Source organism: Eptesicus fuscus, chromosome 22, assembly GCF_027574615.1.
Source record: "Eptesicus fuscus isolate TK198812 chromosome 22, DD_ASM_mEF_20220401, whole genome shotgun sequence".
Lineage (NCBI taxonomy): Eukaryota > Metazoa > Chordata > Mammalia > Chiroptera > Vespertilionidae > Eptesicus > Eptesicus fuscus.
The window spans coordinates 33,390,626-33,418,062 of NC_072494.1; the positions used below are offsets into that span (position 1 = coordinate 33,390,626).

General features: G+C 39.5%; 1 protein-coding gene across 3 annotated transcripts; it reads right to left on the reverse strand.

The window, feature by feature from the left end:
- Positions 1-4,205: 4,205 nt before the first annotated feature.
- Positions 4,206-26,219, reverse strand: LOC103290139 (membrane cofactor protein). Of its 3 annotated transcripts, none has more exons than XM_054711789.1 (11): positions 26,060-26,218; positions 22,028-22,219; positions 20,718-20,820; positions 19,254-19,339; positions 18,255-18,452; positions 13,678-13,860; positions 13,255-13,305; positions 10,795-10,848; positions 7,129-7,176; positions 4,740-4,771; positions 4,206-4,289 (listed from the first exon to the last, which is right to left on the reverse strand). In XM_054711789.1, exons 1-11 carry the CDS (start codon positions 26,175-26,177, stop codon positions 4,272-4,274), a joined length of 1,083 nt encoding a protein of 360 aa, XP_054567764.1. In that variant the 5' UTR covers positions 26,178-26,218; the 3' UTR covers positions 4,206-4,271. The 3 variants fall into 3 exon arrangements, with proteins under 3 accessions (XP_054567764.1, XP_054567763.1, XP_054567765.1); XM_054711788.1 differs by having other exon boundaries at positions 4,736-4,771; XM_054711790.1 differs by lacking the exon at positions 13,255-13,305 and having other exon boundaries at positions 4,736-4,771; positions 26,060-26,219.
- Positions 26,220-27,437: the final 1,218 nt, after the last annotated feature.

The following is a 27,437-nucleotide window of genomic DNA, read 5'->3' on the forward strand; positions in this document are numbered from 1 at the left end:
ACTTCATCTCCTTCATTTCCAGACGTGGAATTGCTGGATCATCCGGTAGTTCTATTTTTAATTTTATGAGCAACGTCCGCTTCATTTATCTGTGTTTCAAAGTCAATTCATTTTATTTTCTGCAGTAAAATCTTTTTTTAAAGATTTTTATTGATTTTTAGAGAAAGGGGAAGGGAGAGGGTAAGAGAGAGGGAAACATCCATGTGAGAGAAATATCAACCAGCTGCATCCTGCATGCCCCGTACTGGGGATCACGCCTACAACCCAGGCATGTGCCCTGACCTGGAATCAAACTGTGACCTTTTGGTTCATAGGTCAATGCTTAACCACTGAGCACCACCGGCCAAGTGTAGAATATTTTTATTCAAATACCTTTTAAAATAAAAATCCAATATATGAGAAATAAAGAAGCATTAATATAAATTTAAGAAACATTTATTTGATAAAACAATGAAGCTATTTGCAGACAATGAAAATCTAAAACTGCATTTTTCTTTTTTTATTTCTCCCCTGAGGATATTTTTCCATTGATTATTAGTGAGAGTGGAAGAGAGAGGGAAAGACAGAAAAAGATCAATGTGAAAGAAACACATCAAGCACCCTGACCAGGGCCAGGGCTGGGGAGGAACCTACAACCAAGGTAGGTGCCCTTGACTGGAATTGAACCCGGGACCCTTTGGTCTGCAGTCTGACGCTCTACCCACTGAGCCAAACCAGCTAGGGCTAAAACTGAATTTCTAATTACAGCTCTTTTATATTAACTTCAGCATTCATCAGATTAACTGTGAATACTTCCGACACCTTGAAGCCCACAACAGTCAGAAAACTGGTTGGTTTTAGCCTCAAGGAATCCTAAGGAATCAAGCAAATCGAGAGATCAAGCAGATCGAGAGGACTGGGAGGCCCAGGCTGCCCTTCTACTAGGAATGTTTGTCTTCCCCTTTGTCCCTGAGATTCAAGACACCACTTGGCTTTTACCAAGAAATTGCCTTTCCCATTGGCCTTTGTAGAATCTGCTCCCAAACTCTTGATTGTAACTTAGAGTAAGTAGCTCCCACATTATATATGCGGTAGGATATATATCTTCTTACCTCATGGCCATTTTTCATCAAGTGATTTAAATACATTTAGTCATCTTAAAATGAGTACTTATGGTATTTTTCTACTTTAGTACTTATACTAAGGCTGTAGAAAGGTAATTGTATTCCAAACCTTCATAAGTACAAGTTCACATCAAGGTGTATTTTATCTTTTTTTTTTTTTAATGATATTTATTTATTTATTTATTTAATTTTATTTTTCAGTCTTCACCCAGGGATATTTTTCCATTGATTTTTAGAGAGTGAAACAGAGAAAGACAGAGAGAAATATCGATGTGAGAGAAACACATCGATTGGTTGCCTCCTGTACACATCCTGTCCAAGGCCCGGCCAGGGAGGAACCTGCAACTGAGGCACATGCCCTTGACTGGAATTGAACCCAGGACCCTTTAGTCCACAGGCCGACAATCCATTGACTGAGCCAAAACGGCTAGGGCTGGTACCAAGTTTTAAAAGCAGCGTTTGCTTATCTATGCCTAGTACCCTGCTTCCAGAGTTACCCTTAGGAATAAACAAGCATCTCTATACATGTTAGAGTCTCATAAATTAGTTTCTAAGGCAATGGAAGCCATTTTTTTTTTTTTTTTTTGGAGGGGAGATTATGGACATTAAACAGTGCAGAGAATATAATGGAAGTCTTTACTTTCCCTAAAGGAAAGGAGGTAAAGCTAAGTGTTACCCCACATCCTTTCTAGAGCATGTACACAAGGTGAGGAGTCTTTAAAAAACCCATTTACCTAAACCAGAAGTAAAAGTTGCTCATAAACTTGAAGGTGCTTATTCATATTTCAAGAACACACGCACATCAATGGCAGTCTTCACCCTGGTTACTCACAGTAGCGCAGGCCCAGCAGCATCACTTGGAGCTCAGCAGACATGGAACCTCAGGTCAGTTGTGGGACTGAACCTTGAATCCAGGGCTACAGCGCTCAGATACCGCTTCACCTTTAATAGAGCCCTTGACTGGTAGCTAGAGGGTTTGCTTCGTGTTTGTTTAAGAACCTTTAAGTATTTCGATGCAGTGATGTTTTAAAGAAAGAAAGTGAGGAACAGAAACCTATTTTTTCTTTCTTTAGAAGTTATTTCTACATCAATCATTTGGAATTGTAAAAATATTCTACCATGAGCATTTCCTACTCATACTACTGAGTGTATGTAGTGTTAAAAATACACTACAAACAAAGAAATCAAATACGCCTATCATGAGTTCTACAATATGATATAAGATTCAAATGAAGGCACTGTGGGCATTTTAAAAAGATAACCAATATCATAAAAAGAGTTTAAGCTTTTTATGAATGTACTCTTATTACATAGCCCAAACCCAATGATTACTATAAAAGGCATATTATTAAACCACAAATACAAAATGTCTTAAAAAATATTAGTTTGATTTCAAAGCTATCTCCAAAATGACCGGGGAAAACAGGGGGCTGAAAGTCAAATATTTCAGTCTTGGTCTATGCTCCAGGTGTTATTCTAAATCTTTCATTACTTTGTAAATGATTTCATTAAAATTTAAGTGTGATGCTTACAATTCCCATTCTCCTTAGAAAATACATATTTGTATTTTTTTTCTATTTTAAATTTCCCTCTTTTCCATTTTTTATAGATAAAAAGGCAGATAAAGTTAATGAGGTGCCTTGGTAATGTACCCCTCCCAGCAACTTTAGGTTTCACCTTGAGCTTTACTGCAACCTAGGTAAGTAGGGGAACATAAGAGGAAAGTCCAAAAATGTTGCTTTTAATTCCCCAGTTTAACATGTGTAAATAACAGCTCCAAGTGAAAAGAAATCAAGTTGGGTGTTTGAATAAGAAAGACACCTACATGACTTCGTACAACTACTTCAGATATACAGACACAGGGAAGCTTTCCTCCTACAAATACAGTGAATGGAATTGTCAACGTTTTCACAGTGAATGATTTATTTTTAATTTTTTTAGTTTTATTTTTTAAATATATTTTTATTTATTTCAGAGATAAAGGGAGAGGATAAAGAGCTAGAAACATCAATGATGGGAATCATGGATTGGCTGCCTCCCGTATGCCCCACAGAAGCCTGCAACCTGGCGATGTGCCCTGACCAGGAATTGAACCATGCTCTCCTGGTTCATAGATCAAAACTCAATCACTGAGCCTCACCAGCCAGGCACACAGTGAACTATTGTAACCTTAGTCCTGGCTCCCAATCCACAGTAGGAATAGGGTAAACTTAGGGTAGGGGAGGCACTACAATGAGCCATGATTTTCTGCAGAACTTAAGTCTCAAATCCCCACAAGTTTTTCTGATGGTCATTAATACCTAAAACAACTCTGCACAGATTAGCCTTTTTACAATAATATTAAAAGGACGTGGAAAATATTTTAGCAGGAAATGCAATTCTGACAGCACACTCACGCAAGAACACTTTATTTTTTTTATTATTATTATTATTTTTTTATATTTCTTTATTGATTTCAGAGAGGAAGGGAGAAGGAGAGAGAGATAGAAACATCAATGATGAGAGAGAATCATTGATCGGCTGCCTCCTGCACGACCCCCACTGGGGATCGAGCCCGCAACCCAGGCATGTGCCCTTGGCCGGAATCGAACCTGGGACCCTTGAGTCGGCAGGCTGACGCTCTATCCACTGAGCCAAGCCGGCCAGGGCCACACAAGAACACTTTAAAACAGTGGTTCTCAACCTTCCTAATGCCGCGACCCTTTAATACAGTTCCTCATGTTGTGGCGACCCCCAGCCATAAAATTATTTTCTTTGCTACTTCATAACTGTCATTTTGCTACTGTTAATGAATCGTAAGGTAAATATCTGTGTTTTCCGATGGTCTTAGGCGACCCACAGGTTGAGAACCGCTGCTGTAGAGCCTAAGACCATCGGAAAACACAGATATTTGCATTACGATTCATTAACAGTAGCAAAATGACAGTTATGAAGTAGCAATGAAAGTAATTTTATGGTTGGGGGTCACCACAACATGAGGAACTGTATTAAAGGGTCGCGGCATTAGAAAGGTTGAGAACCACTGCTTTAAAACAAGTCAGCACGCAATACAGATGCAAGCAAAAGCTGCACAAGTACATCAAGATGAGAAGCAACAACAGGTTGAAGAAACATGTTTTATTTACTGTCTTTTCCTGACTCGAAGAAATTTATACAAACAGGTTCCAATCACTGCAATAGCAAGAACTGCAAGAAACCAGAAAACAAATGACATGTAACTAAAAACTAAGTTTCAAAGTCCAGCAGAAGAAATTCATGTTGATTACAAGTCAGTGGGCAGAAATATTCCTTTACTTAAGCCCATATTCATTCATCTGGACTCTTCACTGTCTAAATGCAATTCCCTTGTATCACTCAGGGTCTGCAGTAAGCCAGAGAAGAGTCTTTGCTTAATTTAGAATATTACTTAAAGCATATTTGGGATATTTAGGATTTGTTACTACAGGGACATGTAGAATACAAAAGAATATACAATACCAGCACAGGGTAGAATCATATGAAAGGTCAGGTATTTCTAGACTGGTTTACTCAGTTTCAATCTATGAAAACTATAGACACTAAAACATCATTAAAAACGCACTTGTTCACATTAATAGTTTGATTTAAGTGGCAACCAAATTTGGGACACTTACGTACAGTCAGAACAATCACAGCAATGAGTCCTCCATCTGAGAAAAAATAAAGCCAGTTTGAAGGTAATTGAGCACATGTGGGTCTCCACATAGTTGACACATTTTAATTTTGATGAGATCATGTGTAAACTACAGCAAAGAAAATGTTCATCGATCTAGTTCAGTGTGACAGCTAGTGCATCCAGCTCATTTTGATCACAGAGCCCTTCTAATCTGATTCCAGTCTTAGGGTCCAACTTGTGAAACTCTTAATAGACCCTCACTTGTCATTGTTTAGTGCTGTAGTAACCCCACTAGGTTATAAAAATTGGAATAATCATAAAAATTAGGAGAAAGTATTATAAAAATTAGAATTTACTAGGTTAGAGGAAAATCATTTTAAGAAGATATTACCCCATTCTCACTTTTTAAAAAAATATTTTTATTGATTTCAGAGAGAAAAGGAGAGGGAGAAAGACAAACATCAATGACTAGAGGCCCAGTGCACAAAATTTGTGCACGGGGCGGGGGCGGGAGTGTCCCTCAGTCCAGCCTGCACCCTCTCCAATCTGGGACCCCTCAAGGGATGACCAACTGTCCATTTAGGCCCGATCCCACTGGTGGTCGGACATTCCTCTCACAATCCAAGACTGCTGGCTCCCAACTGCTTGCCTGCCTGCCTGCCTGATTGCCCCTAACCACTCCCCTGCCACCCTGATCAATGCCTAACTGCCCTCCCCGGCCTGCCTGGTTGCCCCTAACTTCCCTCCCCTTGCCAGCCTGGTCACTCCTAATTGCCCTCCCCTGCCAGCCTGGTTGCCCCCAACTGCCCTTTCCTGCTGGCCCGGTCACCCCTAACTGCTCTCTCCTGCTGCCCCCCCAACTGCCCTCCCCTGCAGACCAGGGTGCCCTCTGTCTCCCCTGCAGGCCTGATCGCCCACAACTGCCCTCCCCTGCCAGCCATCTTATGGCAGCCATCTTGTGTCCTCATGGGGGCAGCCATCTTTGACCACATGGGGCCAGCCATCTTGTGTGTTGGAGTGATGACCAATTTGCATATTACTCTTTTATTAGATAGGATGAGAATCATTGATCGGCTGCCTCCTGCACACCCCCCACTGTGGATGGAGCCTGCAATCTGAGCATGTTCCTTGACCAGGAATTGAATCTGGGATCCTTCAGTCTGCAGGCCGACGCTTTATCCACTGAGCCAAACCGGCAAGAGCTCATTGGTTTAATTCACTATTCAGTCTATCATTCCTATTATTTTGTTAGAAATTTCATTTACAATGTTCCCCAAAAGTGAGCCTGTGGAATAAGTCATTAATGAATTTCTATTATTTGATTATATAGTTCTATTTTACAGTCTTCACAAGTTAAGACACAACTTAATTACTAAGAACATTCTAAGAATCCATATAAAACTCCAGGGCATATGGATAAATTATGCATAGAAACTTGAACGTGCATTCTTGACGGTGTGGATAGCAATAAGTAATACTACAAGATCTTAAATCTTAGAAATGCTGTTCAATAGTACCTCTGCTTCCACACTGCCATTATTTTCATTAAATGTTTATATGTCAAAGTATACAATGTCATGTTTACCTCTTCTCTTTTTACTTCATAAGAAGTTGTGAAGTTATTAATGAATGAAGGTGGCTTTGGATTTACTGGCACAGTGACAGTTTGACCTCAGCGTTCAGAGGTAAAGTTTAACAGTCTAAGGTGCATTTTATAAAAAAATTAACCTTACTAAACTAGTCTAATGTCAAGAAAAGTAATACATACTTTTCTTCACTCATTCATCAAAAATCCTTATATTTCATGTAACTGCCACAACCATACTTATACTTTCCTTTAACATATATTGTGTGAACTATGTGAGCCTATATAAAGTGTGATACACCAGCCTGTTGTAGAAAATCTAACCTAACTTATAGTAGGTTAAGGCTTGTGTATACAAGGTATGAAAAGACAGAACATTTATTCACAAATTGCCACTACAAAAATAACACCATCACATGGAAAACAAGTTAGGTTTTATAAATTTTAACCTACAAATAAACAAAGCAATTGAGAAATTTCCCTCACCCCACTAGGAATTCGATTTGAGGGACCTCTTAAAAACTGTATTATCTCCAGGGGTGGGAGGAGCAGGGGGGAGGGTTAGTCGGGGGGAAAAAGGAAACATGTAATACTTTAAACAAAAAAAAAACACCCTGTATTTATCTCCATGTGTCTACACATACTACTGCTTCCATTTGTCATGGTATCTGCACTATTAAAATTACAAATGTCAATTATCACATGACAGGTTATTTCTTCTCAAACCATAGATAATGGAAATATAATATTTCTATGGAGAACTCTAAGCTCTCATAATGGAGGATTATTAATAACCAAAATAATACCTAAATCACTTTCTCTAACTGGTATTTCATCATTGGAAGTGGAATGTCCTAGGAAAAAAAGGAAAAATATTTTAAAAGAAGTAAAAAATAGTAAATCAAAGAAGACTCCTAGATTCATAGGTTTGGATTTTTTGCCTTTGTTCAAAATCTCTTATCATTTTATTTTCCTTATATAAATTATATTAATGTTTTTCATTTAAAGTAATGTCATAAAATATTATAAATTTATATTCAGTCATCAGCATTCTTCTTCCTCTCCAGTAACATTTCCTGTGACAATATTCTGTGGTACAGAATGCAAATTTGTCATTAGTGTACTGTCAGTATTAATCTATGGATTCAATGTGATTCTACTTACAATTAAAAGATACAGGAGAGCTTAATAAATGACTTAGAGGTTACTCTGTAATTCAGAGAAACTGCAACATGATAAGCCCATTTATGAAATACCCATAGCTAACATCATACTCGATGGTGAAAGACTGAAAGTTTTCTCCTTAAGATCAGGAACAAGGCAGGCTGCTCCTGTTTGACATTTCTATTTCCATAATACCAAAACTTATAATCTGAATAATTCGGCAAGAAAGGAAAGCATCCAAATTGGGAAGGAACAGACAAAATTATGTCTGTTCTAGATGACATGATTTTTTTTAAAGTAGAAACCGGTAAAGATCACACACATTGGTACACACACATACATTTGCCTGTTGGAACTAAAAAATAAATTTGGCAAAGTTGCAGTCTAGGAAATCAACAAGTAAAAATCAGTCGCATTTGTATGTACTAAGAATGAGCAAAGTGAACAGGAAATTAAGAAAACATTTCTACTTACAATAGCATAAAAAAAAAAAAAAGTAAAACACTGCCCTGATCAGGTGGCTCAGTTGGTTGGAAAGTTGTCCTGTACACCAGAACCCTGGTCAGGGCACATGCAGGAGGCAGCCAATCCATATTTCTCTCTCTGTTTCTCTGTTTCTTCTCTCCCTCTCTCTCTAACATCAATAAACATATCTTTGGTTAAGTATTTAAAAAAAAAGATACTTAAAAAGAAATTTAACCAAAGAGGTGAAAGACTCCTACACTGGAAACTACAAAACATTGCTGAAAGAAAAAGACAGTATAAATAAATGAAAAGACATCCTATGTTCATGCATTGGAAGACTTGATATGGTTAGGATATGAACACTGCACAAAGCAACCTACAGACTGAATGCAATCCCCATCCCCATCTTGAATATGCATTGTGTGGAAATGGAAAAATCCAACATACAATTCATATGGAACCTCAAGGGACTAGGAAGAGCCAAGACAATCTTGAAATGGAAGAGAAAAGTTGAGAGAACTCCCATTTTCTGGTTTTAAAACTTACTCAAAAGCTACAATAATCAAAATACAATGACCCACCTACATAAGCACCTATGTCACTCACATGGAGCACACACACAAAAAAAGAATACAATGAAAGCTACAATAATCAAAATACAGTGGTGCAGACATAAATACAGAGAGACCTTTGGAATAGAATACAGAGCCCACAAATAAACCTGTGCATATATTGTCAAAAGATTGTACGGCAGGGTGCTCAGGACATTTAATGGGGGAAGAGCAATCTTTCAACAAATGTTTTTTTGGAAATCTGGATATTTATACTAATAAAAGAAAAATATGCAAATTGACCATACCTCTGAGATGCCCACCAGCAAATCAGGAGTATGCAAATTAACCCAATAAAGATAGTGGGTTACTTTGCATACGTCTGCTGTGAGGGGGAGGGCGGGGGTGGAGGGAGCTACAGGAGTGGTGCTCTGGCCGGAGCGGAGAAGACTGAAGGTTCCAGCCGGAGCGAAGACTCTGGGCGGAGCCAAGATGGAAGGTGGCGGCCAGAGTGAAGGCCTGGGTCCCGGGTGCCAGAGGAAAACCGGTGCCAGCAGCCAGGGGAAGGAAGACCTTTGCATGAATCTTAGTGTAACGGGCCTCTAGTCTACATATAAACGAATGAAGGTGGATCCTTATCTTACATCATATAAAAATGAATTCAAAGTGGATCAAAGAACTGAATATAAGAGCTAAAATGATAAAACTCATAAAAAACCCCCAAAATAACATGTATTGGTAAAGAGGTGGATAAATTGGAACCGTCATGTGTCACTGGTGGGAATGTAAAGTGGTACAGCTGCCGTGGAAGACAGTATAGCTGCTCCTCAAAAAGTAAACATATTGCTACATAACCCATAACTCCTGGGTGTATACTTCCCAAAATGAAAACGGGCCTCAAGCAGTTACTCAAATGCCAATTATCAGAGAAGCACATTCAGAATAGCCAAAGTTGGAAACAACCCAAGTGAATGGATAAAAAAAAAATACAGGTGGTAACTACAGACAATGGGACATTACTCAATCATAAAAAGGAATAAAGTTCTGATACATGCTACAAAGTAGATGAAACTTGAAACTGTTTTGCTAAGTGAAATAAGCCAGAACACATTTTACTAAGTGAAATAATCCAGAAGTGATTCCACTTCTATGAGGTACCTACAATACCTAATGGAGGAAAATATTAATACATCCAACTACCTGTTAATGTAAAACTTCTGCAAATATAAATGACCACTGATAAGATAATAGTTAAATAAATATGGTATATATTAAAGTCATCATTAAAAGCATGGGAAAACATCCAAATATAACCCCAATTGACAGTAAATTATAATGTGAGAGTTTAAAAAAAAAATGAATAGCATGATTCCCATTCTGTTTAACAACAACAAAAACACACTAAAGTATGTATATCTATGCAAACAAGGATAGCAATGTACATAAATGGATTTTAAAAAAGACTATTAAACAATTAAGTGATTAATTCAGGAAATGAAGTAGAGAAACAGGAGACTAATCTTTTACTCTGTATGCTTTTTTGTAATATTTGAAATTTTACAAATTTATATTTATATACTACTTATATAATTAAAAGCTGTAAAGGTAATCTATACCTAACCGTATAAAATCTTAAAATAAAACTGATTAGTAAAAATAAGACAAAGGAAAAAAAAACTAGAAAATGGTCACTTCATGTTAAAAGGGTGTTATTTTACAATGAGTTCTGACAAATCAACAAATTTTAGAAACCTAATAGAAAAACGAGCAAAGAACATGAGTAAATCAATGTGGGCCAAATAAAGGTCAGCTTTATTTATAATTAGAGGTCCAGCGTATGAAATTTGTGCACTGGGGCAGGAGGCGTCCCTCAGCCCTGATTGCAAGATGGCACAGGCCAGGCCAAGAGACTCCACCAGTGCATAATTGGGGCTGGGGAGGGATGTGGGATCTTGGCCAGCTGGGGAGGGACCATGGGAGAGCTCCAGGGCATGTCTGGCCCATCTTGCTCAGTCCTGATTGGCTGGACCCCAGCAGTAAGCTAACCTACCAGTCAACGGCCTGCCCTTTGGTGGTCAGTGCATGTCATAGCAAGCAGTTGAGCAGCCTTAGCATATCATTAGCATATTATGCTCTGATTGGTTGAACAGATGACTGGACAACCAGACACTTAGCATATTAGGCTTTTATTATATAGGATCAAAGAAATGCAAATTAACACATAACAGCATTTTTTTACTCTTAACCTTATTAAGTTCTTAACAATGTAAGTAGAATAAAGAGTTACTGAACCTGGTTGACGTTTAGTTGTACTAGTAGATGTGGTTGAAACAGTAGGCTTGACACCTGGAAAAATAAATTAGATTACATTCACCAGCTTTATTTATACAAAATCAGGGATTTAATTTGATTTTTGATTTTTTAAAAGAGATTATTTCTCTAAATGAAAAATACACATACTTTCCTATCTTTACAATTTTACTTCTGGGAAGTTACCTAAATACATATAGATCTAAGTACATATGAATTTTGCGTAAGAATACTCACTATAGCTTTGTATTTTAGAATGGACATCCTAGAAATTAACTAATAAAAATCACAAAAATAATACATTCAAAATAAACATATGTATCTTTAAAAAATTACCATCCAATTAGTATCAGACCATAGAATTCTTATCCTTTTGCTTAGTATTTTTTTCATTTTAGAACAATGATCTTCAATCTACCTTATCATCATTATATGTTGCTATTGATCCTTTTTATATAGTTTTCTCCAATTATATAAAATGGTAGTCCCGTGAGAAGTTTTGATTTTTAAGGAAAGATCCCTGTAGTTTATCTTCTTTATAAACATTTCCTCACAATCCTCACTTCTTTGAAACACTAACCAGTATTACTGTTTTATAAATCCTTTCTGAAATACTTATGGCCAAGTCTTTTAAAAGAGCATATCAACAAACACAGTATCCCACAGTGCATATACTGACTAGGACCATGTGAGTAAACACGGATAGGCTGTTGAGTATAAAATTCACATGCAACCTTAATGTATCAGTCCACCAAAAAAATGATCTTTTTTCCCTCAAAACCTTATAACACTCAAGTAAGTTACTCAAGGAAGCTACCAGGTTCCAGGTACAGAAGAATTCTAAAAAGATGTTCTCATTGGTAACATGTTAACATGCATAATTCCCCACAATCTTGTAAAAAGATTAGGACAACAGGAAATATACAGACACATTAGAAGCCAGTATTTGAAATTTTCTCCAGTTCAACACCCTCATGTTTAACAGGAAACTAAGCCCACAGAAATGATGTTATTGGAATAAGTCAAGCCACCTTAGGACATTGTGTGAGGTCTTCCCAGGCTCAAGCTCCTCCCACTACAGTAGTTCCCCATTTGTCTACATGGGGTACATTACAAGACCCCCACTGATGCCTGGAAACCTGGATACTACTGACCCCTCTATATGTTTATGTATATCTATAATAAAGTTTAATTTGTAAGTTAGACAAGGTAAGAGACTGACAACAACTACTAATAAGATGGAATAAGTATAACAGTATCCTATAATAAAAATGTGACTGTGTTCTCCCCCTCTCAAAATATGTTATTGCTCTGCGTTATCCCTTCTTCTAGTGATGATGTGAGATGATGCGATGCCTACGTGATGAGAAAAAGTGAGGTGAAGACACTGAACCAAGGGATGATTTTCTTGGCCTGGGGGGAGAAATAGTGGGACAGTGTGATATTTCATCATGCTATTCAGAATGGCAAGTAATTTAAAAGTTATGAATTACGTATTCCTGGAATTTCCACTTAATCTTTTCAGGCCGCAGTTGTGGGTAACTGAAACCACAGAAAGTGAAGCCATGGATAAGTGGTGACTACTGTGTTTCTCTTATCTCTCGTTTCTGCTGAAAATGAAGAGAAGCCAGAGATAGCAGCACAAAAATCAGGAAGACAATTTCTTCCGTCATAGCAAAATCATCTCCTAAGTCTTAAGGAGAGCCATTGACCAGCAGTCTATACAAGAAGTCCTCCATTTCATTTCAATACTTAAGGACTTCTCCTGCCTTTCCGTTGCTAGGAAATTTGCCTCTATTGCCAAATAAAATTGGCCAGTCAAGAGAAAAAGAATAATTCTAGGAGGCAGTAAGAGGTAAGGTGGTTGTTCTAGAGACAGCAGAAATTTCCCAGTTCATGAAACAAATGGAACCAGGAGTGGTCTGGGAAATACATCATCATCCTAGGCCACAAAGACACCTTGTAAAGGTGTCAACAGGTCGTTTTAAAAATAATAAAATGGCTAAGTTGATGACATAGAAAACATATGTATTAAGAACAAAAGCCACGGACCTTCCTTTTCATTAACATTAACTGGAGTGATGCTGTAAGTCATATTTCCTTTAAGAGCTTCCTATATGCCAGGCCTTGTGCTAACCTATTAAAATACATCCCATTTTAACTCTACTATAGACCAGTGAGGAAGGCATTCAATCATCTTATATATTAGTAAACACTTTCAAGGTTTACATAACATGCCCAAGCTGGTTCCAATGCCTGCAGACTGTGGCAGATAGTTTTAGGATCTCCAAGTATACCAACTGGAATGGCTGTGAATATGTTTTTCCTCCTTTCATTACTAAAAAAACGATGAATGAGTGTAAATCACCAGATAATTAAAGGATTGTAAAAAAAATAAAAAATTGCCAGGTATTAAATAATATAAGCAGAAAGTTCTTAAACCTGAGGAACTGGAAGTTGTGCGTTTTGTACTGGAAGTTTTGGGTGTTGTCCCTATAAAAAAAATAACAACAATGAGATGAATCACTTTGCAATTATTACATTTTTAAATTTATATGAATTATGCCTGTAGATTTTTTTTTAGGTAGAAATTCCCATGCTTCAATTTACTCTGAAAAAAAAAAAAAAAGGTTGCTATACATTTTTACACATAAGAAATGCCAGAAATGTAGACACCTGTGTGATATACAAAATGTATTAAGACCCTATGATTACATACATTTGATGTCATACCTCTGTCATGGAAATGAATGTGAGATGGAGTTAATTCAAAAAACCGTTTCTTTTCAATTATTCCATGTCATTGCTATTCAATGTCAAAGAAATAAATTCTAAACAAAAAAGACAAAAAGACCCCCTTTGTACCTTTAATACATTTTGGGATCTTAGGCTTCCAAGTATTGTCAGCTCCACAGACAATAGTGCTGCTGCCTTCAAGGTGAAATCCCGCAAGGCATTCGAATGTAATCTCTGCTTTGTACAGAAATTTTTTTCCAAATCCGGACACCACTCTTCCATTCTGGAGTACTGGATAGTCACATTTGACCACTGGTAAGTGAAGAAAGTCCAGAATTAATGGGAAGTGTTTCAACAGGGGAAAGAAAAACTAGTGCAAATTAGTAACTTCCCCTGGGAACAAACAGGCAAGGAATGGAAGGCAGAATGTTAATTAAAAAATACTTTATTTGTGTATTAAATAAGTGTCTTAATTGATGTTTGTTTTTTTTTTTTTTTTTTTTACAGAGAGAACACGGGAGAGAGACATAGAAACATTCATAAGAGTGAAACATTGATTAGCTGCCTCTTGCGCACACCCTACTGGGGATCAAGCTCAAAACCCAGGCATGTACCCAGACCTGGAATGGAACCATGACCTCCTGATTCATAAGTCAACGCTCAGCCACTGAGCCACACAGCCAGGCCTATTTGTGCATTTTAATTCCAGGTAAACAGATACAGAGACATCTAACAACCCTTTCTCACCTAGAGCAGACTGTCATTATAGATGATTGGGTTCCTATATGTTTTTCCATTACTGACAAGTTTTGAGAAAGGTCTGATTACCACATACAATTTTCAGGTAAATTCAAAAGCAACTTTTGAGGCTCTTTAGCTCTAGGAATTAATTTTTTTTTTTCTAAATTTCATGCTGATACTGACTTAGTACCCTGATCTTCTAGAAAGGCAGGAAAGGCTCTTGTAATAAAGTAATGCTTGAGCTCAAAGGTAAAAAGTTGAAAAGAAGGTAGCCATGCAAACATATGCAGAGAGCAAGTTATCAGGTATAAACAACATGCAAGAACTGGGATGTGCAAGAAATAGAAAGGCCAGTGAACTTAAGGTCGTGTTTTCCAAATATTTTGGACTGGAACTCAGAGATCAAACCCCACATTTTATATTGTAATCTCACAGGCTGAGAGAAAGTTAAAACTTCATAGTTAGTCTTGGTGCCCATGTACTCAGGTATTCCCCATTCTGGTCTACTTCTTACAAAGTCAAGTGCTGGGCAGGACCCTCTAGATTGATTCCAGGATCCAGCAATGGGTTTCACAGAAATTGGAAAAATCAAAAACAAAACAAAACACTGGGCTGGGCAGTACATATAAAAAAACACCTTCTGAGATTAAATCTGAGCAATACACAGGGTCCATAATGCACTGCTTTTAAACCAGAAGAGTGCACTTCCTCCTCGCATAGGGACCTGAATTTCCATCAGGCATCTTTTCCCTTCAGCCTGAAGAACTTCCTTCAGCAATTCTTGTAGTGCAGGCAGGGTGGTGACAATCCTCTTAGCTTTTATCTCAAAATCTTTGTTTTTAATTCTCACCTGAGGATATGTTTTTATTGATTTTAGACAGAGAGGAGAAAGAAGGGAGGAAGGGGGGGGGAGAGAGAGAGAGAGAGAGAGAGAGAGAGAGAGAGAGAGAGAGAGAGAGAGAGAGAGAGAGAGAATGAAAGAGATGATAGAGATGATAGAGAAACATGGATCAGATGCACCCATATGTGCCTCTACAGGGGATGGAACCTGCAACCTGGGTATGTGCCCTGACCAGAAATCAAACCTGCCACCTTCTGGTGTGTGGGACAATGTTCAATCCAACTGAGCCACACAGACCAGGGCTTTAAATCTTATTTCTTTTTTTCTAATTTTACCGTCAGTTTTAAAAGACTTCTTGATAGAGATTTCTGGTGTTTTATTTTTCTTTCAGCACATTATCAGATATTCTTGTCTTCTAGTCTCAACAGTTCCTTAAGAGAAGTCAGCTGTCTTTCTTACTTCCAGGGGCGGGGCGATGTCATATGCTTCTTTTGTCTCTCTGGCCGCTTTCCTTTTTATCTTTTGTTTTTAGAAGTGTAACCATGATGTGTTTGGTTTCTTGGTAAATTTTTAAAATGTATTTATCCTGCAAGGGTCACTGAATCTACTGGCCTTGGGGGTGGTTGTTTTGGATCAAATGTGGATAATATTTGGACATTCGCGTAAATCTATGTTGTTGTTTCTCCTCTCTTTCTGAAACTCCATTAACATGCACATTTGACTTCTTGCTACTCTTCCAAGGTTGTAATTCTTTCTCTCTTAAAACATTATTTTTTCTTTCAAATCATGTTGGATTTTTATTGTTTTGACTTCAGGTTTACTGATTTTTTCTGTTGTACTAAACTGCTGTCAATCACAGTAATAATTTTAAGTTAGGTTTACTGGGTATAGTTTATATACAGTAAAACTCACCATTTTAAGTATACAGCTTTATGAGGTTTAATAAATGTAAACATTAATCATGTAATCACCACCACTATAGACATAGAAGAGTTGCATTATTCTCCAACATTTCCTGCAATCAACTCTCCCCACAACCACCTCCAACCACATTCCCCAACCAGCCAATCATTCATCTGTTTTTTATCACTCTAGCATTTCCTTTCTAGAGTCTCATAATGGGATCACAGCCTCTGCGTATGGCTTTTAGTTAAACTTAGTATAATGCATATGAGATTCATTTCTGTCATGGTGTGGAATAGAAGCTTATTCCTTTTTATTGGGGAGTATTATCCCATCATATGGATGCCTCATGGTTGTTCATTAACCAACTGAAAAATATGTGAATATTTCCAATGTGGGGTGACTGTAACTAAGGCTGCTATGAATATCCTCATATAGGTTTCTATGTGAACATTTTTTGATTTACTTGGATTGCTGAGTTATATGGAAGTATATGTTTACCTTTATAAGAAATTGCCAAACAGTGTTTCAAAATGGACATACCACTTTGCATTCTTAACAGCTATATCTGAGGGTTCAATTGCTCCATATCATTGCCAGTATATGGTATTCTTAGATTTTTTTCTTGTTTTTATTTCTAGCCATTCTATAGGTGTTTTAGTGGTATCTCATTGTGGTTTGGTTTTTTTTTTCAATCTTCACCTGAGGACATGCTTAGAGAGAGAGAGAGAGAGAGAGAGAGAGAGAGAGAGAGAGAGAGAGAGAGAGAGAGAGAGGGAAGAAGAAGAAGAGGAGGAGGAGGAGGTGGAGGAGGAGGAGGAGGAGGAGGAGGAGGAGAAGAAGAAGAAGAAGAAGAAAAAGAAGAAGAAGGAGGAGGAGGAGGAGGAGGAGAAGAAGGAGGAAGAGGAGGAGGAGGAGGAGGAGGAGGAGGAGGAGGAGGAGGAGGAGGAGGAGGAGGGGAGAGAAATATTGATTGCTTGCCTTCAGTACTTGCCCTGAATGCTCAACCCAGGTATTCCCTGACCAGAAATAGAACATGAGACCTTTTAGTGCACAAGACAAAGCTCCAACCAATAGAGCCACACTGGCCAGGGATTTGGCTCATTTTTAGAAATTCTTATAACAATGTCTTTGGAGACAAAAGCTTTTGAGTTTTTAAGAAGGCAAATTTATTACTTTTTTTTTCCTTTAAAGGATCATACTTTTTTATGTAAGAAATCTTTGGCCAAGTCATGAATATGTTCTGTTTTAAAGTAAAAGTATTATAATTTTGAATTTAAGTCTAAGATGTATTTTTAGTAAATGTTTGAATATGCTACCATGGGTTGTGGTTCCTTTTTATGACATATTGATGTTCAATTGTACTGTAAATAATTTCAATTTTTGAAATTAAAAAAACGTTTAAAACATATTGCCTAGTATATGGTACTAAAAAATGTTACATATGCGCGTAAAAAGAAGACATATTTTACTGTTTTTTCAGTGGTTAATTTTGTTCAAGTGTCAAATTCCTCCCAGTGTGTCCTGCTTTAGGTCATGCTTGAATGCCTTAGATCTTGTTTTTTTAAGTATAGGTAAACCTCTGAGATATTTCAGGTTTGTTTCAGACTACAGCAATAGGTGAGTATGGAAGTAAAGCAGGTTACAGTTGTTTTGCTGGTTATGGTATTCAATTTGTAAAAAAAATAAAAAAAAATATATATATATATATATGTGTGTGTGTGTGTGTGTGTGTGTGTGTATGTGTGTGTGAAGTGTAATAAAGCAAAGCACAATTAAAAAAGATATACCTGCATGTTTTGCCTGGACTTTATCAATCTTATTGGTGACAGGGTTAGTCTTTTACAATTTATTCTACCATTTAGTTGAGCCAGAACTGTCATACTTCTTGTATTATAGGATAAAACTTTCTTAAAACTAGTGTGTTTTTTGATGCTTTCAAGCCAAAAAATTTAACTCATGCATATACATAGCAATTAACAATGTACAAACAGGAATGCCAAGAACATGGGGGTGAAGAGTGGGAAACTCTACAAGTAGAATTGTTTCTTTCTTCTATTTGGCACATAAAATTAGATTAGAAACAAATTTAACAGGGGGAACAAGCACATACAGCTGGGGTTTTTGTTTTGTTTTTACTTGTTGGCCAAAGTATTTAAAAGTTGGTAAAAGTTTCCACAATATGTATAATAGAGAGGAAGAGAAATGGAAATGTTATTACCTTTACACTCAGGAGGTTCACTACTCCATTTGTCACGCCCAACACAAACAAGCTTGCTCTCTCCAACAAGTGAATATTCATCTGGTCCACCGGAAGGTTTACAACTGTAAGTTGTTATTTCATTATATTCAAATACAACCTTGTGGCTATTGCTGAATTCTCCATTTAGTATTTTTGGAGGTGGTTTACACAAAACCTCTTAAAAAGAGAAAAAAAAAGAGAACAGAAAGGCAAAATAAATAGTAAAAGATTAAGACAGCATTATGCCTTCAATAAGTTCATTAACATATGATTTCTACATCTATTAGCAAATTCAATATCCATTTGAAACAAGTTTCCACTAAAAAATCTTATTATCCCAATTCAAACCATCAATAGAGAAATTTTAGAAGAAAACCCATTTTCTTAAGTACCCATAGAAGATAACTGTATGAAAGACTTGTGTTATCTGTAAGGCCATGCTGTTTTTTTCTAATCATAAGAGATGCTGGCAATTTAATGAGAAAATACGATTTAGGAAAACTCAGTGCTAGTTGAGAAATGCTACATCCATTCCTGAATCAGTAGTTCACAGGTATACCACGATTTTGTCTTTTCTCACTGTCATCCTTAGAGTGTACAGTGAGATTTTCCAGTGGCTTCAGACTAGTCTGACGATGCCGCAGAATGAATCTGGAGGTTTTCCTTTAAGCCAGATACTGAAGCGATTAGAAAAAACGTAAAGCAATGACACGCTTCCCACTGTTTTGGAAATGTTTGATCTAAGGACAAAAATTTGTTGCATTTGTTAACATGTATTGAGCTTATTGTTCTTGAAAATGAATTAACAAGTAATTATTTAAAAACTTCTCTGCTTTAATCTCAATATAAGGAATATCAATAGCACTAACCCACATGCAGAAAATCCATGTGGGATCTTAACTGTAAAGCATGATGGGGTCCCCAGGCCATAAAGTTTGAGAACTGCTGCTGTAAATTCTAAAGAGAGAATGTACTTACTTTCACAGGCTGGTGGATTATCACTCCATTCCACATTATTTCCAGTGAGTTCACAATGTAGAATTTTTGGTCCAAGTAAGTAATAACTAAATGAGAAAAGAAATGATTATTGTTTCTTTATCAGTAAACAAGAGCACATAATGATGAAGGAGCTTTTCTATGGCTGTTTTTCTGTACTACCGTAGCTTCAGGGAGAAGTTTCTGAAATGGCAGGTGTTGAATGTGTTAACTGAATCTGCAATTTAATGAAATGGAGAGATTCTTCATAAGAACACACATTAGCCTAGAGCAAAGTGTCTAAATAAAGCTGTCATGTCTGACAACTGTAGCGATAAATACACATTTCTAGGCAACGGGCATTTCTTCAGTCATAGTTGGAGACTTCAATATCCCGCTCACAACAACTGGATTGAAAATAAGTAAGACTGAAAATAGAGGACTTCCAGAACACAATCAACTAGATCTCACAGACAGAGCACCACGGAACAGAATACACATTCTCCTACGTGCACATGGGACATCGTCCAGGATAGACCATACTTTGAGCCACAATTTAATATGAACTAATCAATAGGTTTTAAAAAGACAGATATCAGACAATGTCTCTTCTCTGACCACAACGGGATAAAGTTGTGAAATAAAACCTTCGCAGACTGAAGTTTTCCTGAAGGAACAGGCTTACTGACTAGCCATGTGCCCGCCAGTAAAAAGGACCAGGTCCTGGGGCATGCAGTCTAAACCACCGGCCGCAGGGACAGGTGAAGGCAAACATTTCCGCCATCCTGGTGTAATGGGGTTCTCTTACAGCTTTGGGTAGAAAGATTAAGTTATTTTGAAGGAAGTTACATGGGCTATAGATAAGGGGGCAGAAGAAGGGTGAGTGGGGCTAGTTCTGGGATAGGTGCATAGTCTGTAGGAAGAAGTGTTTGCTGCTTTTGGACAGTTTGCTGGACAGTCTGATAAGTTCAAGTGGAAGCAGGATGCGCTGAAATCTGGTGGTCAGCTAGCCCTTATTGAAAGACAGCTACACTACTAGCTCTTATATTCACACGATTCTGAAGCACCTCTGGACTTTCATTCAAAGTTTCTACACACGTTTCATTAGTTCCTGCCATTTCTTCTGTTAACTGATGAACTCCCTGTCTCTCTTTCCACCCTCCAGCCCACTATATATTTTAATTTAGGATCATGTCATCATGATTAATATGTTTTTAATGACTATGATAGGCTTATTATTACTTATAGTCTGACACAATTTTGTTTTCCTTCAATTTAAATTTCTTTCTATTTATTGCACATCTCTTCAGTCTCCATAAAAAGCCCAAGGGTTGATTGGCTATAAGTACAACTTGTTCCACAGACAGCAAGGTGAAGTCAACATTATGGAAATGATTGAGAAGAGAACCAAACCAAAAATGGAACCAGCAACGTTTACCTTCTTCCTCCAAGGAGCAGCTTACTTACCCCTCATTACATTTAAAGTGAGCTTGTGCACCAAACTCCATAGTTCCATTTGCGTAGACTACGTCACCATTTACGGGTTCTCCTACCTGTTGACATGTCTTTTCTAAAAGGAAATTTTTCAAATTTGTTGTTTTATACCAAATGTCAAAACAGATTTGAATCAAAATAAAAATTCTACATTGTGCTATTAAATCAATGGAAATATTTTGTCTTATTTATCTTTATTACATTTTATTTTATTTATTGGGGTAACATTGGTTAATAAGCTTACATAGGTTTCAAGTGTACACTTTTATGTTACACTAGAGGCCCAGTGCATGAAAACTGTGCATGGGTAGGGTCCCTAGTGGCTGACGGGGGGTGGGGGGGGAAGGGGTGTGTCAGGGGAGGGCCTTCCTTCCCCTGGCTGCCTGCCCTGTTGCCAACGCCTGCATGTTCTGCACCTTCCCCTGGTGGTCAGCACACCTATAACTCCTGGTCAGTTGAATTCCCACCCGTAGGGACAATTTGCATATTAGCCTTTTATTATATAGGATGATCTGTATATTGCACCGTGGGCCCAGCACCCAAGTCAAGCCATCTCCCATCACATATATTTGGTCCCTTTTACCCTTCCTCCCCCATACCCTCCAACTCTTCCCTCTGATAACCACCAAACTGTGGTCTGTGTCTATGAGTATTCAGTTTTATATCTCACACTAGAGGCCTGATGCACGAAGATTCGTGCAAGAATGGGCCTTCCTTCTCCTGACTGCCAGCACCGCCTTCGCTTGGCTGGAGCCACCTTTCTGCCTTCCCAGGCTGCCCAGAGGCCTGGAGCAGCTGGGGCAGTGCAGAACACCTGTTTTGTTGCCATGGTGATGATGCAAGCATTCTGCCCCACCCCTGACTGCTTGGTGCCTGTTTATGCAAATTAACCCACTAGCTTTGGTGGGTTAATTTGCATACTCACTCCTGATTGGCTGGTGGGCATCGTGAAGGTACGGTTAATTTGCATCTTACTCTTTTATTAGTGTAGATATGAGTGAAATCATAGGTTCTTAGCTTTTTCTGACTAACTTATTTTGCTTAGCATAATATTCTCAAGGTCCATTCATGTTGCCACTAATGGCCAAACTTAAGATTCACATTTACCCAGAGCATTAATGGCCAAATTAAAAATTTCCTGGAGATTTTCAAAGCCTGAAAAAGTACATTGTTACCTAAAATTTATATCCACATGAGAAAGCCATCATGGTAATAGTGGAATATGCAGTCTACAATGTGTGAAAATCTTTAGAGCAATGAAAATAAAAATGTTGTGTACTTACTTGTACAAGCCTCCTGGAGAGCAGGTGCCCATGTGCCATCAGCCTGACAAACAGCAGTGACAGGAAGAGCAGGAACAATACGCTTGTATCCTAGGCGACACTCATATTCTATTTTGTTCCCAGCACTAAAAGGGGGGTTAGTACCACTCTTGGTTTTCATCGATTGGTATCTTGGTGGGTCACCACAGGCATCTGGGCATGAGAGAATAAGAACATAAAAGTAAAGTATTTTTTTTCCCCACCAGCCATGGATTATGGCCTGGCAGCAGCCAGGTTGTACAGAATAAATGAATGGAAGGCCCTTGGTGAGATTTTAAGTGATTGTGCCAGGCTTTTACCAGATGACGAGCTGTGCTTGCTTTAAATAACATCCTATTAGCGTTTGGTTTCTTTGGAAATAACCTGAATGTTCTTTCAACAGTAAATTGAAGAGACGGCAGCAATATGTTTGGTTTAAAATATATTTGTAGATATGCATCCTTCCCACCTTTTTCTGAGTTCATTTCACACTCAACTTCCCCCTAAGAAGACTTCTATAGTATATAGCCCTCGTTCAGAGTACTCTCCCACAGTTTGAAACACAAACTGATGATAACTTGTTACTTCAGGCTCAGTCTCCTCTCAGGAGGCAAGTTCCTAAAGGTCAGGGATCATATGCCTTCTTTTCCTGCTACACTCTGTGCCCAGTGCGTGCTCAAGAAATGCTATAGTAGGTGCTGACTCTTAAATAAGGATTGTGGGTTTTATAGATCAAAATAAATATGGACTAAACTATTTTAAAATATATGACTTTGTGTTGTATGTTTCATATCAGTGAACTGAGTAAATAAAGGTCAATTAAATGTCAAAATTTATAACTTTCACATTATTTTAAGTATAATTTATTCTTCCTTCACTAATCAATGGACCATGCTTGGCCTCAAAAGTTCTCTGAGGTAGCTGTTTAAACTCTATTACACTATTGCTATGCCATTAGAATTTTTTATTTCTGGATTTTTGGTAGTTATTTTTTCTTCCTAGAATAGTACCTTTTTTTTCTTCGGCCATTCCTCTTCCTTTAAATTGTCTGTGGGCTTGACAAACTAACAAAGCTGATAGAACTAGTATGTAAGATAATGTGATGGAGACACATCAAGTAAAGTCCTGAAGGGCTAAAAGCATGCAGAGGTCCCTCCTGTAAGAGTAAGGATCTAAGAAAGGAGCTAGATCTATGCTGATCCAAACCTCTTTTCTTATTCCCTGGATTGGTCTTATGTCAGATTGATGTTAAACTTTAATATATATATTTGTATTTCTATCAAATCACAAAAATTATGTGACTGTTTTTAAATCAAAGAGTTAATATTGGTTAATAACATTATGTAATTTTCAGATTACAAAGTTGTAACAGGCCATCTGGAGACTCTAACTGTGAAGTTTAGTCTCTTTCCCTAACCTCCCTTCAACCTCCTCACCACTTCCCTCCAGGTAACCACCATTTTGTTCTCTGTAACTGTGAGTTCTGTTGTTTGCTTTTTTACATTTGTTGCTTTTTGTTTTATGTCCCACACGAGTGAAATCATAGTTTTTGCTGTTTTCCTGATGAAGGCCGCTATAGCTATAAACTTTCATCTTATGACTGCTTTTGTTGTATCCCATACCTTTTGTAAGGTTTTGGTTTTATTTTCATTTTCCTCAAGGTAGTTTTTGTTTTTCTGTTGGATTTGAATGTTTACTGGCCAGTTAGCTACTGAATATTATACTTCATTTTTCTGGAACTCAGTAGTTAGAAAAGAGTGTTGGTACCATGGCAAAAACACGGAGCATTTGCAAACACCAGTGTGACAAGTCAGAAAGGATCTCTGCATTCTAGTAGACCTAGGACAGAACATATAGATTGGGAAGAGGGACAAAAAGTTAGGGGAATTTGCCAAAACCGGTTTGGCTCAGTGGATAGAGCTGCGGACTGAAGGGTCCCGGGTTCAATTCCGGTCAAGGGCATGTACGGTACCTTGGTTGCGGGCACATCCCCAGTGGGGGGTGTGCAGGAGGCAGCTGATTGTTGTTTCTCTCTCATTGATGATTTTAACTCTGTCCCTCTCCATTCCTCTCTGTAAAAAAATCAATAAAATATATTTTTAAAAAGTTAGGGGAATTTGAGCTGGAGTGTGTGGGTCTCTGAGATATTTTGCTCAGAGAGGGTGTCTGAGGGGATGTCCTCACACCTAAGTTTGAAGGACAAGGAGCCAATTATGCGAGAAAGGAGGAGCCTGGGGACAGCAAGTGCAGAAGCCCCGAAGTGGCAGAGTGTGGCCTCTGAGCAGAAAAGCCTTCCCTCCCACCAGCCATTTGTTAAAGGCTCTCAGAGAGTCATGCCCCTTCCTCCAGGGCAGCTGACTGGGGCTGGAACACTGGCATTGTGGGTTGGTTACTGTCCGCCAGTCCCAGTAAATGTCAGCAAATCCTTACTGGTTGCCTACTGTGCGCCTGGCACTGGGGATCTAACAGGGAGCAAAACACAGTCGCTGTTTATGTTCATGTGTGTTAGTGTATAAACAGACCAAGAGTGAAATAAGGATCATGAAAGTAGGAATGGCTTGTTATTGGTCACCAGTGTGTCCCCAGAACCAGTGAGAGCCTGGCACATACAAGGCAAATCTTTATTGAATGAATTCTCCTCAGGAGAGAATGCAGCATGCAAACTGTCTATGTAATAGGATCCTAAAAGTCACTTGGGCATAGAAACACAGGCCTATAAAGTCAGTTGGAAATACACCAAAGTATTCATTCGTTGTCCTTCGACCGTGTAAGTTTTGTAATACGCATATATATGTATACATATTGATTGCATTCAATGAGACAGGAATCAAACTTAGTGGATGGCCTTCAGCTTTAATTTATCAGCTATAAGGGAAAAACCTATTGATATAATTTATTGTTCATTTCTTATGAGTCGCATTTTTCACTAGATTTGGCTACCAGTACTTTTTAGGTTGCTTCAAATCACTCCTCAAATGGGACTCAACCTAATGAAAAAAAGAAAAAAACACTGCCCAAAAGACATTCGGGAGTAGCATAGGTTATTATCCATATTGGATGGGAATAAAAAGGTGACTCAAGATTTAAAAAAAAAAAAAAAAAAGGCAACAGCCTGCAAACCAATACCAATATGATTTGGGGGCAACAAGCAGCCTGTTAGCTTTTTGTACAAAAAGCACTGCGTGTCCTTCCCAATCCTTCTAAATCCCAGGCCCTGCAGCTAGCTCTCACTCACTAAGGGCTCTGTGGGCAACACGGGCTCCCCAAACCCCATACAAAGCAAGCAGTGAGCTTCCTTACCCCACACCCTGCCCCTCTGGCCTGGACCCTTCTGTAAAGCAGACACCTGGTCTGGGGTCCCCCAGCCCAACCCAGTGGGGCACAGCACCCACTCACCAAGGCTTCACTAAGCCCAGCAACACAGGACAAAGCCTCCCCACGGACCCAGCACTCCCCCAAGCAACATCCCCACACACAGCTGGGCATTGAAGAGCAAGCCCTCACCTTCAGCACCTGGTCAGGGCTTCCCATCTCCTTTTGTTAATTGTTGACAGTATTCCACATGTCCCCCACTTCCCCACCCCTTTGCCCTCATCCACTCAGCCCCCGCCCTACTCCAGGCCTTCCCCACACTGTCGTCTGTGTCCATGGGTTATGCATATATGTTCTTTGGCTAATCTCTAACCATCTTGATCAGTCCAGTCCTCAAATAGCTACAAGCTTTCGCTAGGGGCAAACACTACACCTGGGGCTCCCCAAGATTCATCGCCTACCACCGAACAACCCACCCTGGGGCCCTTTGAGGTCCCCACCCTCCTGAATCCGCCACAGCACTACCTGGAGAGTCTGTGGCTAAGGCTTCTACCCTAACCCCGCATCACCTGGGTCCACCAAGCCCTGACCCTCTACCCCACACACCAAGCAAACTTCCCTTCGACCTGGGCTCTGGTCGGCCAGCTCTCCAACCCTCTTTTTATTTCGCCTCCAGAGCTGACCCCCTTCCCCTTCCCCTACCTGAGCACATGGGGAGCAGGAGCTCTAGGGCCAGCAGAAGGACCCCCAGGAAGCCCCACGAAAAGGGACTCTCCAGGGGGCGGGCAGAAGCCCTGCGCGGCTGGTAAGACACCTTCATGTTCCCCACCTCAGCGGGAAACCCCAGGGACAGTGAGCAATTTGCCTTTTTGAGGGCGGCTACCGGACGCAACAATCCCCAAAAGGTGTCACGTGCATTATGGCATGTGGGCGTGGTCTGAGCTTCTCCAGCGGAGTGGGCGGGGCCCATGGCCATCTGCAGGGCGGAGCCTCCGCCCCCGGCTGTGCTTTAGCCCTAGAGGGAATGGAGCAAAGTGGGGTCCAGATCTCACCCCTCCAGATCGCACCCACCCGGCCTCGGGCAGGCTGTCCTGGCAACAGTTCCCACCTGTGGAAATAAAGGCTGAGGCGTTCCTAATAAGCCCGAGACACAAATCTGAACACAATTTAGGTGAAATAAAGTGTTAAGTCTCCAGCCCCATAATTCTTCACATGAGGTGTTGGCCCAGGCCTCACTGAGAAGCCTGTATATAGTTTCGCCCTGGCTGGTTTGGCTCAGTGGATAGGGCATGGGCCTGCGGACCTAGGGGTCCCGGGTTCGATTCCGGTTAGGAGCGGGGCTGATCCCCAGTGGGGGGCGTGCAGGAGGCGGCCAATCAATTCACTCTCATCATTGATGTCTCCATCTCTCCCTCTCCCTTCCTCTCTGAAATATATATATAAAAAAGTTTTCCTTGGGAAAAAAGCTGTATTTTGGGTTTATTCTCTTGAGACAGCTCCTCCCTACCTTCTGATCAGTTTCACCCAAGGAGCCTGTACAGAGGGATGCTTGGCCGCCACCCTTTCAGGTTCTGCCTTAACTCTTCCAGCAATGGGACCTGGGCATCGCTTTTCGCTGTTTGTTTCAAACTCACCCCAGGTGATGCTAATGCGTAGCCAGGGTTGACAACCACGCGTCTGTGGCTTTGCTCCTCACAGTGTGTTCTGAGGACCCACAGCATTGGTGGCCGGTCTCCTGTGGCGGCGGTGACAAGTCTCAGCAGGTGGGGAGCCTCAGTGTCTTCCGGCCTCTAGAAAACATGCTACAGCCTGGGTAACTGGTGAACAACAGAAATGCGGTCCTCACAGTTCAGGAGGCTGGGAAGCCCAAGATCGAGGCCCTGGCAGTGTGGGCATCTAGTGAGAGCCAGCTTTGTGGTTCACGGGCAGTGCCTTCTAGTGTAAGTTCACGTGGCAGAGGGCTGAGGGACTTTCTTGGGATTCTTTTATAGGGACACTAATCCCAATTGTGAAGCCTGTGCCCTCTGACCTAGTAACTTCCCAGTGGCCCCACCTCCTAATGCCATCACCTTGGAGGTTA

Bases quoted from the DNA above. Each gene is read 5' to 3' on its own strand.
- LOC103290139 (XM_054711788.1), bottom strand. From the start codon at position 26,177: ATGAAGGTGTCTTACCAGCCGCGCAGGGCTTCTGCCCGCCCCCTGGAG. The intron at 19,340-20,717 runs GTAAGTAAGCTG...TTTCTCATTTAG, and splicing joins CACTTTAAATGTAATGAGGG to TTATTACTTACTTGGACCAA. The intron at 10,849-13,254 runs GTTTAAGAACTT...TTATTTTTCCAG, and splicing joins CACAACTTCCAGTTCCTCAG to GTGTCAAGCCTACTGTTTCA.